At 41.7% G+C, this 16,841-nt stretch overlaps 1 protein-coding gene across 1 annotated transcript in view; it reads right to left on the minus strand.

Moving 5' to 3' along the window:
• The window catches only part of ppl (periplakin), a 37,464-nt gene that overhangs the window by 6,627 nt on the left and 13,996 nt on the right, over positions 1–16,841 (minus strand). The window contains exons 9-19 of the mRNA XM_060902138.1: positions 15,550–15,645; positions 15,292–15,414; positions 15,003–15,149; positions 12,879–13,030; positions 9,537–9,640; positions 6,306–6,463; positions 3,881–4,059; positions 3,639–3,777; positions 3,279–3,472; positions 288–438; positions 78–161 (exon numbers count right to left, since the gene is read on the minus strand). Of these exons, the coding sequence (XP_060758121.1) occupies positions 78–161; positions 288–438; positions 3,279–3,472; positions 3,639–3,777; positions 3,881–4,059; positions 6,306–6,463; positions 9,537–9,640; positions 12,879–13,030; positions 15,003–15,149; positions 15,292–15,414; positions 15,550–15,645 (1,527 nt within the window). The remainder of the gene's footprint in view (positions 1–77; positions 162–287; positions 439–3,278; positions 3,473–3,638; positions 3,778–3,880; positions 4,060–6,305; positions 6,464–9,536; positions 9,641–12,878; positions 13,031–15,002; positions 15,150–15,291; positions 15,415–15,549; positions 15,646–16,841) is intronic.

Raw genomic sequence — 16,841 nt, forward strand, 5'->3', positions numbered from 1 at the left:
AAGACGAACACGTTCAGATTTCACATCACTAAACTATGCAAGGTTATTCTGTGTGATATTGTGGAATCGCTTCACACCCTGACTGCTTGTTGGTAAGTCTGTGCGTTCTTTGAGACGTTGTTCAAGTCTGATTCCTTCCTTGCGATGTCAGAGAGCAGATTCTAGGAACGAAAAGAAAAATAAATTGATTTGTCAAGTTTGCTCACCCAAGCCAACATTTATACATTAAAAGAGAGAGACATAAAATATAAATAGACAAAGTGGTGATGGGATTAGAGTGGACTTACTCTTTGGTTTTTCAGCTTTCCGTCCACCTGTTGGACTGTGTCGGTCTCATGCGCCTCGTAGTTCGGTACACGGGAGAGCCAGCTGTTCAGGCTGTCGTAATCGTTACGGTAATTGTTGTAGGACGTTTTAGCTCTCTGCAGACTCTGTGACCTGGAAAACAAAAGCATTTCAAAATGAGGACGGCTTGTGCTGCTAGTCTGCTTAAGTGTACCTTCTGAAACTGGAACATTTATGATATTCAGTTTTTTTTTTTTAGCTATTATCAGGCTTCATACGGCACAGCTCAAACAAAACGGCCTAGTAAGTTAAATGTGTAATATTTCCATACAGAGAAAACGCTTATACTGGTAGTTCAATGGCATGGGAAGTTATTTAATTTGAAGGGATTAAAGCAAATAATGTGCATGAAATCATTCGCTTTGCGCAGACAGAGGAAGTCCGTGTGTGTGTACGCATGTGCAGGTTGACCTTTGAGCGTGCACTGACAGTTCCATCATTCTGTCGCTAAACGAACAGCTGATCACACAGAGGTGCTCGCTGAGCGCCGATATTTATTAGTTTGGTCCTGCGTTTCCTTTCCCCCAGTAAAGTCTTTCGGGCATTCCTCACTTAAGTACACTGGTACCATTGCCTGGAATGAGTTACCTAGTCACATTCAGTCTATCGAGTCTAAAGGTGTTTTCAAAAATCGGGTTAAAAGTTTATTTGATCAACTTTATCAACAGTCACAAAATCCTTTTATTATATCCTAGTCTTATTTGTTTGTTTTTTTTAATCTCATCTCATCTCCTCTAGCCGCTTTATCCTGTTCTACAGGGTCGCAGGCAAGCTGGATCCTATCCCAGCTGACTATGGGCGAAAGGCGGGGTACACCCTGGACAAGTCGCCAGGTCATCACAGGACTGACACATAGACACAGACAACCATTCACACTCACATTCACACCTACGCTCAATTTAGAGTCACCAGTTAACCTAACCTGCATGTCTTTGGACTGTGGGGGAAACCGGAGCACCCGGAGGAAACCCACGCGGACACGGGGAGAACATGCAAACTCCACACAGAAAGGCCCTCGCCGGCCACGGGGCTCGAACCCGGACCTTCTTGCTGTGAGGCGACAGCGCTAACCACTACACCACCGTGCCGCCCTATTATCATTATTATTTTCATAACTATTATAATTACTTGTATTAATTATTATTATTGGGGCGGCACGGTGGTGTAGTGGTTAGCGCTGTCGCCTCACAGCAAGAAGGTCCGGGTTCGAGCCCTGTGGCCGGCGAGGGCCTTTCTGTGCGGAGTTTGCATGTTCTCCCCGTGTCCGCGTGGGTTTCCTCCGGGTGCTCCGGTTTCCCCCACAGTCCAAAGACATGCAGGTTAGGTTAACTGGTGACTCTAAATTGAGCGTAGGTGTGAATGTGAGTGTGAATGGTTGTCTGTGTCTATGTGTCAGCCCTGTGATGACCTGGCGACTTGTCCAGGGTGTACCCCGCCTTTCGCCCGTAGTCAGCTGGGATAGGCTCCAGCTTGCCTGCAACCCTGTAGAACAGGATAAAGCGCCTACAGATAATGAGATGAGATGAGATTCTTGCCGGACCACAATGGAAATAAGTGTTATACACTTTCTTGCGTTATCCGTGTATCTTAATATACACTATATTTATGTATTTTGTGCATTATTTTACTAAATAAAAATCAATTTCTTTGTATATAACATAACGTCTTTTCTTTTCTTCTCGCTTTCTTTCCATTACTGTAGTCGGTCTTTCACGTTTCAATCGCACACTCACGTCTATATTTTTCTCTCCTGTTTCAAATTTGTATCCCACAATGCCTTGCGTGAACAGGGAAAGCCCACCATGTGATGCATGACATAGTATCTAGAGTTGGGTCATGGTGAAGCAGGAAAAAATAGCGGAGAATTTAGGGCCACTTGGAGATAAATTTATTAATTGTTCTGTTTTATAAAAAAAAAAAAATGGAAGGCTGTGATTCAATATTTCAGTAGCTTTCGGTCACTAAAAACACAAATAATTGTGTTGGGGAAAACTCTATGACCTACACTTGAAAAATCTGAAAGGCGGTCTACCTTTAAAGGGGAACAGAGGGCAATATATAGAGTAAATATAACAATAAAACACACATTGATGAACCTTATTCAAGACTTACAAAAGTTTTTTTGTTCTAAGGTTGGAAAGTTATAGTGTTTTGAAAGTAGCTCGAGCAAACTATTTCCGCAGTTTGAACAGCCCGCCATGATATTAATTTTATCCAATCAGAATGCACGTTCATTTTCTCTGCGTAACTCATGACGTATGTATGTGCCCAGTTGTGTTGGCTCATTGAGGTTGGGAATAGCACGTGTGAATCGGAAAGTAGGATGAATTGTAAGTGATCGGCTACACAATGCCACGGTGTGTTGCTTTCGGGTGTAATAACAGGACCGATGGAAAGCATAACGATCCTCCAGACGTGTCTTTTGCGGGATCTCTTCGTATGATTCGACAGAGCTGTCGCTTTCACTTGATGCGCCCGACGCCATGATTACACGCTTCTCTCCTAGTGCAGTGGGTAGGGCTGACGTCACGGTCTTTTAAAAATGGCGACTCTTGTGCCGTTTAGCGTACCGACTATTATATTTACAATTACCAAGATATTTCGTTGTTTTCTAGTATATAAATTTGATAGAATACTTAAGAATACATTACTTTGTCACATCAGCAACTGTATATATTATATTTGGTACCCCTTTAAAAGAGAGAGACAGAGGTCAAAAGTGGTTAATGATGCCGTCAAAAAAAAAACCCGCTAAACATTTCACAGTTCGACTTGGGAAGCCTGATGGACAGGAGTACTTCGTAAAGTTATACAAGCTGCTTTTTCCCCCTCATATAAGCAGAAAAGAAGCTCCAGTGCGGCAAGTGTGAACACATACGAATGTGTGTTATCATGAAACGTCATTAATTAAAGACTTAATTAACGAAACATACCTGGTGTCGATCTGCCGGAGAAGGTTGTCATAGCGTTTGGAAAGTTTTTGAACTTCAGCTTCCTGCCGGTCGATGTCAGGGCAGTGCTCCTGCACTCTGTTCACCATGTTATCACAGCTGAGTTTAGAGCTCCTCAGGTTACTCTCCATGTCTGGGAGAATGGATTTCTTCGCCTTCAGCTCTGAGCCCATGTCCTGTATCGGTCAAATATGTGATTAGCGTGCGTGTGTGCGTGCATTTTTGATACAGCTAATAAATAATTCAGGACGTTATACAGTATAGTACTGTGTGCATGTAAAATTGGGTTATAAATGTATTTTCTGTTTGTATAAGCAGTGATGTGTACGAGCAGCGTCTTACAGCGAGCTCACGCAGAGCCTTATCCAGAGAGGCCGGGTCAGAGGGAGCGACTTCTTCTCTCGCCAGCCTGTTTTCGTAAGGCCCAAGCAGGTTTTTACACTCCTGTATCGAGCTCTCCAGCTTGTTGGAGTTCTGAAGTCTACAGAAATAAATGAGAAAGAACATTTTATCCTTTGTTTCGCTGGAGTTTTGTGTTTCTTGCATGTGTATGCAGAAAAAAAACTAAACAAAAAGGCACATACTTATCATCCGTACACTTCAGCAGCTGCTGGACTTTGTTGTATTTGTTGAGAGTCGTGTCGACTTTGGCGGAGAGCTGTGGAGTGCTGGCACACTTGGGGTTGGATTTGAGGAACGTCTCAGCCTCGTGAACTTTGGAAGTCTTCTCTGGCTCGATCGTACGGACGATGGAGGCAATGTCCTATAAAGAAACAAGTTAATATTTAGGGTTAAAAAAAAATTTTCAGCTGAAATACTGTTATGAGCAATACTGGACGAAGTGAAAAATCCTAACTGCTTTAGATTTACTGAGAATTTCCTGAAATCCTACAACACACTGCAAAAGGTCAGTGTCTCCATGATGCAAGTACACGGTCAGGAATAGGGATACAGTAGGAGTCCATTTCTGTCCCCCAAGGGACCGTCTACACTAATTTACCCCTAGGGCTCATTATTGGTCCTCAAGGTAACTACGTAAACCTTTTTAGGGACAAAAAAAAAAAAAAAAACCACCCATACACTACCGTTCAAAAGTTTGGGGTCACTTTGAAGTTTCCTTATTTTTGAAAGAAAAGCACTGTTCTTTTCAATGAAGATCACTTTATTTTTTTAGGCATTTTTCACCTTTATTGGATAGTACAGTGTAGAGACAGGAAATGAGCAGGAGAGAGAGAGGGAGGGATCAGGAAATGACCTCGGGTCACAATCGAACCCGGGTCCCCGGATTTATGGTATGGCGCCTTATCCAGCTGAGTCACGACGCCCCCAAAGATGACTTTAAACTAATCAGAAATCCACTCTATACATTGCTAATGTGGTAAATGACTATTCTAGCTGCAAATGTCTGGTTTTTGGTGCAATATCTCCATAGGTGTATAGAGGCCCATTTCCAGCAACTCTCACTCCAGTGTTCTAATGGTACAATGTGTTTGCTCATTGCCTCAGAAGGCTAATGGATGATTAGAAAACCCTTGTACAATCATGTTAGCACAGCTGAAAACAGTTGAGCTCTTTAGAGAAGCTATAAAACTGACCTTCCTTTGAGCAGATCAAGTTTCTGGAGCATCACATTTGTGGGGTCGATTAAATGCTCAAAATGGCCAGAAAAATGTCTCGACTATATTTTCTATTCATTTTACAACTTATGGTGGTAAATAAAAGTGTGACTTTTCATGGAAAACACAAAATTGTCTGGGTGACCCCAAACTTTTGAACGGTAGCGTATATGGTCCCAAAAATTATATAAGGTGTACCTTAGAGCGTATTACCCCTGTGACAAGCAGTTATACTGCTAAAGTTACAATAATTAACAGCTATTCCATGAAATCAAGTCGTACGTGAGCTGATAGCCGATGAGGCACGTAGCCACGTTCACTGGATTTTGAGAAACAGCATTTTTATTTTTTTATTTTTGCAAATTTGATAAATAAAAACATCTGACAAAATCATCTTCGCTTAGAACATAAACAAACTGGCGAAATGACAGGAGCAATTTGTGAGAAATGCTATACAATAATAATAATAAATAATAATAATTCTTGAAAAATAGAAAAAGATACATGTTCTTCCCATCAAATACTTTTATTCCATATTTTGTTACTTTTTTTGTATTTTTGGGGGTTTTGTTTTCGAGTACTTTTTATTTCGCCCTCGGTTGGTTCAGTAACACACTCCGCCATTTTGTTTTTCTCTACTCACGGTATATGAGCCGATATCCTAGTAGACGAGTAGCCAATCAGAGCACACGATTGAATGCCTTTATTTCAAATTTAATAAATAAATAAATATGCCCGTAATTAATACACTGAATAAATTCAGCAAGAATATAAATATATGAGTCAATATATTGTGAAATAATTCCATAAATAAATAAATAAATAAATTAAAAAAAAAACAGCTTTGAAATATTTTAAATATTATACTTGTTTTCACAATAAAATTTCACATTTCGGACAAGGTTTTTTGAAAAAAAAAAGAATTTTATTTCATAATCACCTCTCTCATTTCACAATTAGACTTATTTCACACACACACAAAAAAAAAAAAATCATGTGCGCATATATTTGTATATTCAGACAGGCATGATCAAATTTCTTGACGAGTGAATGTGTAAGAGTTTATGGGCCTTTCTAATTCTCATTCTACTTCAAAAATATTTTTTGTTTTGTGTAACAGCACATCACATAAGCTTTATATTATCATTAATATCCGTTATATGCAGCTCAACATGTGTAGAAGGAGTTCGGAGCCCATTTCTGGAATCTGCATCACCATTTGTTATATAAATACAAATATCACAAAATCCGTTGTTTATGGTCAGGATGTAGATTTTTACACCAGTTTAAGGAAGTTAGATATGAACGGTTAGTAAAGCATCCACGGTGATGGAGCAACATGAGGAGGATTATATCACACAGAGCGAGAGAGAAGCGACGTCACATTTCTTACCCTCATGTTCTGCAGCCTGTCAGCGCTGTCCTGTACAGGGCGGTTCTGCTCCAGAGGGGGGCGCACTTGGGAATAAATGGCCTTCTCTTGCTTGTCCAAATCGTTCACCACTTTATCCAGTCCGGCCATTAGCTGACGGCACTGCAGCTCCTGCTTATCTGTGATTCAGGTGCGAGAACATAGCTTAATAACTTCCATGCTTTTAGAAATTATGAAGCAAAAAAAGTGTGTGAACAGAAGGCTGAAGAGGTTTCAGTTTCAGACACGCACTTCCCACACAGCTAAGCAATGGATGTGTCATGAATACTAACATGATTAAAAAAAAATAGATCAAATAAACGGGTTGTGCTTGTTCAGTCAGGACTGGGCAGAACACTCTGGGAAAATAGTGACGCCTGAGCCCTGAATACATGTGGAAAAGGAATGTATTCCAAACAAATCCTTATATAAAAACAACCTGTATCGTCCTTCGAGAATTCTTATGATTCTGTATGACAAATATTGTAATTAGTCCCCCCCCCCCCCCCCCCCCCCCCATTTTCTCTCTAATATGGTCCCACCCACTACCCAGCTCTCACCAATCAGACATCAACTACCAGGGTGAAGGGTGAAAATGCCAGCCAGTCGCATCCTTCATCACAGAGGCAATGTAACACACTCAGAGAAAATGTGCTATCTGCCCTCTTCTGCATACATAACCTCACAGACGCCCACTGACAGCCGAGTGTGCCATCACAAAAAGCAATACTGGACAATGTGCACTATAATGTGCAATTGAGGTTTTTCACCCACGTGACCAAATCATGTGAGGCTGCCATTTTGGACGTCACGGCTCGAATCAGTTTGAATGCGAGGAAGGCGACAAACGACAAACAAAAGAAAAAGGGCCGAGATGCAGAAAACACCTTCACTATCCAGCGACGTAGGGCATTTACAGGGCGAGCAGAGGGAGAGGTATTTGCAAAAATTGAGGTTAGCAGGCTTAGAGAACGACGTTTACCTGCTTCCACCAGGATTGTTCACTGACGTACGGAAGTACACGAAGCCCTCGTCTTTACCTGACTTCGGCCCACATGATCTGTATACCTATGTCGTTAAAAACCCATCGCCATACACAGGTATTGATCTGAAAGCGTATAAGAGTTTGGATACCTACAAATATTTTGTGTCAGGCTGGGTAACATGCCTACATCAGCGGGTCGTCCCTGGAGCTGGTGGTCGCCATCTTATTACAGCTAAGGTTTGTTCACATTTTCATTTACTTTCGGTCCTCAGGATAAACAAAATGTTATTAAATGTCATTGAAATAACTTCTTAGTCTGTTGAGACATGGCCCGTTATAAATTTGCTGTTACCAAGCAATGACCAAGAACTGTATTATTAGGGTCGGTGTCTGTGTTGTAGCAGTGTACTAGCAGCTAGCTGTTAGCACTAGCTAATGTCAACAACATCATAGCTAGTATGTTACTGTAGCAATATTTACGTTCAGTCATTTGGATGACTGTTAAAACCTTTCAGTCTCAAGTTTTTCCTTTACTGTATTTACTAGTTTACTGTAATTATGATCCGGCAGCTATTTACACCAGATCCAGTGTAAATAGCTGCCAGAGCGCGCTCCGGCTTGCTCCCCCTCAAATTAAGCAGCGCGCTCTGGCTTGCTCCCAGAGCCCTCCGGGAGCAAGCCGGAGCATGCTGCTTAATTTGAGGGGCAGCAAGCCGGAGCGCGCTCCGGAACCTCGGCCGGAGCACTCCGGGAGCAAGCCGGAGCGCGCTGCTTAATTTGAGGGGGAGCAAGCCGGAGCATGCTGCTTAATTTGAGGGGGAGCAAGCCGGAGCGCGCTCCGGAACCTCGGCCAGAGCACTCCGGGAGCAAGCCGGAGCGCGCTGCTTAATTTGAGGGGGAGCAAGCCGGAGCGCGCTCCGGAACCTCGGCCGGAGCACTCCGGGAGCAAGCCGGAGCGCGCTGCTTAATTTGAGGGGGAGCAAACCGGAGCGCGCTCCGGCAGCTATTTACACTGGATCCGGTGTAAATAGCTGCCGGATCATAATTACAGTAAACTAGTAAATACAGTAAAGGAAAAAACTTGAGACTGAAAGGTTTTAACAGTCATCCAAATGACTGAACGTAAACATTGCTACAGTAACATACCAGCTACTATGTTGTTGACATTAGCTAGCTTGACCTTCAAAATGGCGGACACCGGGGCGTCACGTGACCCTGTGACGTCAGGTGAAAAACCTCAATACCTCTCCTGCTGGACTTTTTTTTTTCTTTTCCCATATATTATTCTTTTTTATATTTGTATATGTAAATCCTTAATTTATCTAGAAATTCTCTCTATTTTCTATTCTCTGTTTATCCTGTAATGATGCTGCTGGAATTTTAATTTCCCTGAGGGAACCCGCCCAAAGGGATCAATAAAGTTCTATCTAATCTAATCTCTAACTTCCGCCTCGAAAGCACGTCCAATTTTGCTCTCCTGGCTCCGAGAAACATGATCTCTGGACAACAGGTCAAACGCTTGTAATGACTTTCTACTCTTTCTATAGCAGAATGATCAGGGTTTGGTAAAGTACAACACATGAATTGTATTGCTTTCATTTTGCCGTGAAGCACTGAGCAATCCTTTGAGCTGTCAAAATCAGATAAAGAGACATGCCATGCAGGAAGCAATAAGTAACCAAGTTCTTAACATTAAATCAGACTAATGTAGAAGATATTGTCCTGAGAGCACACTTTTGTCCAAAAGAAAAGGTATTATTGAACACTGAAGGCAGTAACATGAACCTGACACTAAAACTAATGAAACACAAAAGGACGTTGAAGCAAAATAATACGGTAGGTGCCGTCATTGGTAATTGCGCAAAACACCCTTTAATTTCACAAACACCATTATTCTCCTTCTTTAGATAACAGAAGGAAAATATCCATCAACTACAGGCGTCACGTATATCTGTTACGTGTTTGGACCTGTCACAGTTTAAACCTGATAGAGTTCTCTCTCTCTTTTTTTTTTTTTAATTAGCAGAACGGAATTCTCCGAAAACACTAACTGTATTCTAATTAGTGTCTTTTTTCAAAGATGCATTGTTCGTTGACGTTTTCCCAAATATGTGTTTCAGTACAATATGTATCGATGAAAAAACACAACAGGAGCCTGTTTTAATGTTGTGACAGTTCAGTGATGGTGCTGACTGAATGCTGTATCTGAATTCATCCCAGAAACGCACCTTGTCCACTCGTGTTGTCCTTCTTCAGGTTGGCCAGTCGAGACTGCAGCGCCGTTTTACTGCCCGTCAACTTCTGTTTGTTGGCCTTCTGCTGGCTCATGAGGCTATCATGACACAAAACAAAATATGTATACACATTGAAAATAAGTCTTAAAATTATGGAGCCCATAAAAGGACATGGGTTAAAAAAAAACCTTTGAAAATATCTTGTGTGCAAGAGAAAGCATCAGAGAGAAGCATGAACTCTATAAATATGATGAAGCATTTCTGAGAGAAGAATGGGATATGAAAGAATGCAAAATGTACTAAAAAGATACCATAGATCATCTAACAGATGATGTGCACATGAGAAACCCATGTCCCTTGAAGCTACGGTCACACTACAGCTTTGCGATGGGTTATTGATAAAAATTAAGTGTTTTGCTGACAATTCATGGCGATATACAGGCAAGATAAAAGTTGTAGTCACACAGCAGATGCCTTCACACACACACACACACACACACACACACACACACACACACACACACACACACACACACAGGACCCAGTCATTACAGGAAACACCTGAAACTGATGAGTGCAATCAGCACAAGCATATAAGGACACAGAGTCTTTGAGAAGTATTATCGTTATCACTGTTACGTTTGTTATGACTCTGCTCTTGGTTTCGTTTGCGTTTTGTTTTTTTTGTAACTATCACGCCTTCTAATAAACACTCTTCCTACACTTAGATCGGTCTACCGCTGCATATCTGACAGAAAGGCTCTATGAAAACAGCGTCCTTATATGTGTGTGCTTATTGTGCTCACATCAAATCAGCATCAGGCGTTTCCCATAACGACTGGGTCCCAAGAACGCGTATAATGTGCGGCAAAGGATCCCCAAATGTAAATGCACATTTCAATTCTTGGCGAAGGTTAGGCGATGCTGAGCCGCTGTGTTGACGAGGCTCCTGTGAACATGGATTTGAGACAAATACATCTCAACAGGCTCGAAGAAGGTTCCCCGAGCTTCAGGAAGCATTCCCAAACCCATTTGCAAGTATTTGCTGCTTAGTTTGCCAACGAAAACAAAACAAACATCGCTACCAAATTTCAATGCATGCATTGAAATTTTTCACGTATTTGGTCAATCGCGAGGTGGAGACAGACCAAAAACAAATTTCAAGAACAATCACTGTGTATTGTATGATTGGTTGCGATGCTACTAATTTTTCATCGCCAAGTACTCGCAAACCTATCGCGAGCTGTATGTAGTGTGAGCAGGGCCTTAGGGGCTCTGTATAAATTTTTTTTTTTTAATACAACTTGAGGAAAGAAGAAGAGGACATAAAATGGTGATTTAACTCATCAAGGGTTAACTAAACTGAAGTTACCTGAACTGAACTGGCAAGCTAGACGTTATGTGCATGATGATAAATAAATAACGAGACCGTCAATGACTGCGTAGCTCACTGCAGCCCCGTCTAGTCCAGAAGGAATGATCTAAAGTGGGCCAATAAATGTTGCAAGCTACTGTATATACAAGCTATATATAGAAGCGATATCCACCCTAGGAATACCAACCTATTTACCGGAAAGAATCCAAAACAGCGAGGACCAAGAAGAAGCAATTTTTGTTGAACTGCTCATTAAGGCTTAATTAGTCCATAATTTCATTAATAATTGTAATTAAGGAAATCTGGGTAGAAGTTACAGTACATGCACCCTAGGTACCCCTACCTTCATGCCAGAAAGAATCAAAAATCGGTGAAGAATTGAGGGAGAAGAAGCAATTTGAGTGGAAACTGCTCGTTAGGGAATGATTAATTACTCCATATCTTCATTATTAATTGCAATTATGCAAATTTGGGTAGAAGCTATTATATGCACCCCGGGCAGACCGACCTTCCTGCCAAAAAGAATAAAAGAGTTGAAGAGTTGCGAGAGAAGAAGCGATTTTTGTGGATGACAATGGACGGACAACAGATGGATGATGGACAGCACATGATGGCATAAACTCATCGCCTGCTGGCCGGATGAGCTAATAATAACAACTATCATAATAAATGATAAGTTTCATGATTACATTTAAATTGATTAAGGATTCTGCCTGCTGTTAACAACACCAAATATGGGTGTGTATTGTATTTAAAGAAAAGATTTTCAGCAATATCGAATCATATCAGAATCCACCGCTAATCCAGTCCGGACTTTACTTCACTCTCACGCACCTGTACCCTTATATACTTCTGTGTACGTTTTAATACTTACGGAAGCCGCGAGAGGCCCTTCATATAATCTTTTTTTATTCACCTTGTTGTCCTGAGATAACAACATAATTAATTCAGGATCTCGAGAAAACAACACAACTAATTCGAGATCTCAAGCAAACAAAACGATTATTCCATGATCTCGAAAAAACAGCTGAGATTTCTAGCAGAGCTGTGCCCCCCCTGTGGGTCAGACAACGAAGACTTAGAAATTGGCGGACATGTAACAGAGCAGAAATGGCTTTTTACGATGCCTTGAGAGAGAGGGGGGTCCCAGAGGAGAACATCACCCGGATAGAGACGAAGCCGGGCCAGTCTTCTGCGGAGGTGCCACGGACTAATTTTGAAATTATCCCTTATTAAAAGACTTAATGCAGTCTCTCCCTGTGTCAACCCCTGATCAAAAAGTTGCCTTATTAGGTGATCGATTATTCCAGACATTCTAATGACCAAAGTTGCGTCTATACAGAATGAGAAATAGCCCCAAAGTCAGCATATCACAAGTCTCTTGGCGCACCTGAATGAACCATTTCTCAGCTGTTTACTCGAGATCATGAAATAATTGTTTTGTTTTCTCGAGATCACGAAATAACGGTTTTGTTTTCTCGAGATCTCGAATTAGTTGTGTTGTTTTCTTGAGATCCTGAATTAATTATGTCGTTATCTCGGGATAACAAGGTGAATAAAAAAAAAAGGATTATATGAAGGGCCTCTCTCGGCTTCCGTAAATACTTGTTCAATCGCCAGCTCTGCCTTTCGAGTAATGGATTCCCTGTCCACTAATCCTTGTTTCTGATAACGTTTTCCCTGGATTGTTCTGTTTCTCTGACATTTCACTCCTGTCTGTTTCTGATCACAAGCTTTTGTGCCGACACCTAGACTTGCTTTACTTGTTAGTTATATTAGCCTTGTGCCTCCAGTCCAGTATAAAAAAAAAAAAAAAAAAAACCCAGGTGTGTGAACATTGTGTACTTTTCAGGTTTGGACTAACATTCCGTTAATATTTGTTGCTACAGCATGACAGTTTGGTAAACATTACACTGTCTGGGACACGAAATCTTTAGGACTTGAGAAAGAGGAGTACTTACTTATCAGCGATGGAGACAGAGTCCGCGTCAGTAGGAGGGATGATGAAACACACGCCAGGGGCTGTCAGGGTGCGACCGGCCGAGTCTTTGATATCCCATTTGTGCCCATTGTTCCTCAGCAGTGTATATTGTCCTCCTCGCTGAATCTGACCCTGTGTGTTTTGGAAATATCAATCAGACGAGTCTTAGGCCCAATCCCAATTCTAATTTCTACCCCTCCCCCTCCCCCTTCCCCTCCGCCTTCCCCTTGGCCCTTCCCCTTGAAACTGAGCTACAAGGGATAGGGCTTGAAATTCAACCCTTACGTATTGGGATAGCCCTTCAACGATCGCATACGTCATCGCGTACCTCCGTCAGCGTTTACGTTAGCAAAACGCGACCAAATGCGTCATTGGCTGCGACCAGCCGCTACAGTCAGAGCCAGAACCAGAAATCTCTGCTGGCAGGGTGTGATTTGTTAACTAACACCACTGAATGGGATATCTTTGGCGCTTCGTGCACCACATCCGACAGAATGAGGTGTCAGAACACTCATGTAAACAATAAAAGCGAGAATAACAGAACAAAACGTACGCAGTAAAGCAACCGAAAACAATACTCACTCCCAAAGCTTTTTAGCAGCAGCTTGGATTTCAGAAATCGCTGCTCATTCTCAGCTCGAAAGCGAATCAAGCGGCGTGTTTCCTCTGGATAACAACTTAAAACACGTAAATAATGGAGAAAATACATTTATGACAATCTTTCGCCGCGGGAACCGCCATCTTTCTGAAATCCGCATGAAATCTCGCTGAAATCCGCATGGCATTGTGGGAAATCACTCAAACCCCTTCGTTCGGAGTCAGCTCCAGGAAAATCTCCGTTTGGAGGGGTACAGAAGCCCTCCCCCTTCCCCTCCGCGTTAACTGGGATTGGGATACCCCTACCCCTTCACGTGAACGCGCAAAATGGAGGGGAAGGGCCAAGGGGTTGGTCCAAGGGGTGAAATGGGATTCGGCCTTAATAGGAGTTCTGATGCACTTCGCTAAAACTTGCTAATTTTTTAGCAAAAAATCTAAGCTTTCTTAGGGATTTAAATACATTAAACTAAACTGAGGGAAGTAGTAAGAGTGTCAGTATCACTCATTTAACATTAAAGGAGAACTGAAGGCAAATTTATCATCAAAATTCTATTTCTCATTTTATTAAATATCGGAATGCATGTTTGATCGCTATTTTGTCACTGCTATAGCGAGTTATGAGTGTTTGAAATATGCTCTGTAATATATCAGTCCGTATGTCAAAGCGATGGCCGTAAACGAGATTCGTTGAGACCTGTGCGAGACATCGTAGGACGGAAGTAAAACGTACAGCGGAAATCAAAGTGACCAACATCTGCCAACGTTGTCAAAAGACGCGCGCGCCCTCTTTCGAATGCTGATGTAATCAAGCCGGAAGATTTCCCTGTGTCCGAAATCGCTCCCTACTCACTATATAGTGAGGACGCCATTTTGTAGCGCTGTCCGAAACCTTAGTGAGAATCATGTGGGAAATGCGCTCAGTATAATATGTATTTATCACACAAATACACGCATGCATTTATTATTTTGAAAACCCACCAGCCGTCTGATCTGGCACGTTTTAATTGTGCGCCAGTAATGACGTAAACACCAGCGTGACGGACTCGTCCTTATCCCGTCGTCTTTCCGACTCTTCTCTACTCCACGTTGATTCGAAGTCGTATGGAATAATCTCCATCACTGATGAAGCTGGCAAGTCTCGAAATTAATCTAAATTGGAATGATATGGCGATCTGACCGCTGTGTAAACAGTTTTCAAAATGGCGGCGCTGACACTAAACATTTGCAGTCTTGAACAAGTCTCGTGAAGATCGCGCAGATAAGCGACGCCTGCTGTGGACCAAACGAGCTACATTCAACATGGCTAAAAACCGAACAGGCCGATAAGTGTAATATAATATGCCGATACGAGTCACGATATACGGTTAATAAAACCGAAAACGTAATTGAATAACATGTTAATTAAGAAATAAAGCGAGTTTAAAAATGACTTCAGTTTTCCTTTAATATCCTCCAATAATAGTTCATAAGAGACAGAAAAGGATAGAAGAAGACTAGTGTTTAATACCTCGTCTGTATCAAAGTCACACAGCGCCTCGATGGGCAGAAGCTTTTGTGATGGGTTCCTGCGGTACTTCAAGGGCAGGACCTGAAGGCTGCGTTTCTGGAGAGCGTTCACTCGTTCATCAAAGTGATCCATGGCCTTCGCTTGGTCCTGACCAAATAAACACAACTTTGAGACTCTCCTCCTGTCTGCTCTTAACGTGCAATCTCAAATATTTCCTTACGCTCACTCACGTGCTCACACACGCTCTTGACAACAAAAACCAACATGATTTCAAAAGGTCAATATTTACATTCAGGTCCAAGAGCAAGCCGTCCAACTGATACTGGTCTTTAAAGTCAGGGTTGTACTTCTGGTTGATTTCAGTATCCAGGCGCTTCAGCAGGTCCTGAGTGTCCCTGGCCTCCTTCTGAAACTGCACATGGCACAAACAATCCATTAAAACTCTTTTCAGACATGTAATATTCGTTATCAAGCCACCTTTACTGCCATGACGTCGTGTTTTTGTGGCTCTTAAAGCGAGCGCATGATTCATTTGGCTTTTCTTTACCTTGTGGTACTCATCCATGTGCTTGAGGTGGTTCTCTTCACAGATGAGCAGGTTGAGATATTCCTTCCAGTCTGCATGGACAGCATCCATATGTGCCTGGAGACAAAACACATGACAAAGCAATTTAAAAAAAAAAAGATTTCTAAATATATGTGTGCTTTACATTAGGTGTGGACAATAATACAAAAAAAAAAACACCATATTTAAAAACGTTTCAACAATATCTGAGATTCAAACCCATCGGGGACAGACGGCGTGCTGCTGATCACATGATCAAAAAAAAAACAAAAAAAAACAAACAAAAAAAAACTCAGCGAGTTTGTCAATGCTTTTTGTGATACGTGTTGAAAGTGTTGACTTCAGTCATCAGCTAGAACTTTGTTTGGTCCCGCTACTTCATATAAAAACAACGATATAATTAATTTAATAGCGTAAATAAAATACTATTTTACAGTTATGCCATGAAATCGAGTCGTACATGAGCTGATAGCCAATGAGTATGGAATCAATTTTGTGCCAAAATGTTCATACAATACTTTTGAAATATCAAACAAAAACGACAAATCAAAATACAAAAAAAAAAAGGCAATTTTTTTAGACTGGCAAACAAATTATTCGTGTAATCATGCAAAATATCAGTCTATTACTCTTCAGAAACCTTTTATTTTTGTTCCGCGTCTTTCTCAGTTTTGTTTGACGTAATTTATTTTGGTTGCGATTCCAGCTTTCTCGTTTGCGCTCCCTGACTTTTTGCTTGCAGTTTTGGCACAAACTTGACGTGTGGGTGGGCTGTCCAGGAATGCATTCCCATTGGCTAACTTGTGTTTGACTGACAGCTCCGCTCAGCCATTCCCTACTCGGATTCTGGTGGACTGTTTGACGAGTAGCCGATCCATTGACGGTAAACAAGGATTGAGTGGACTTCAGTGGCGACTATGATATTGAATTTACACTTTGTTGAATTAATTCAATATCATAGTCGCCACTGAAGTCCACTCCATCCTTGTTTACCGTCAATGGATCGCTCACTCGTCAAACAGTCCGCCAAAATCCGAGCAGGAAATGGCTGAGCGTAGCTGTCAGTCAAACACAAGTTAGCCAATGGGAATGCATTCCTGGACAGCCCGCCCACACGTCAAGTTTGTGCCAAAACTGCAAGCAAAAAAAAAGTCAGGGAGCACAAACGAGAAAGCTGGAATCGCAACCAAAATAAATTACGTCAAACAAAACTGAGAAAGACGCGGAACAAAAAGGTTTCTGAAGAGTAATAGACTGATATTTTGCACGATTAC

The sequence above is a fragment of the Neoarius graeffei genome, chromosome 20, assembly GCF_027579695.1.
Source record: "Neoarius graeffei isolate fNeoGra1 chromosome 20, fNeoGra1.pri, whole genome shotgun sequence".
NCBI classification, from domain to species: Eukaryota; Metazoa; Chordata; class Actinopteri; order Siluriformes; family Ariidae; genus Neoarius; species Neoarius graeffei.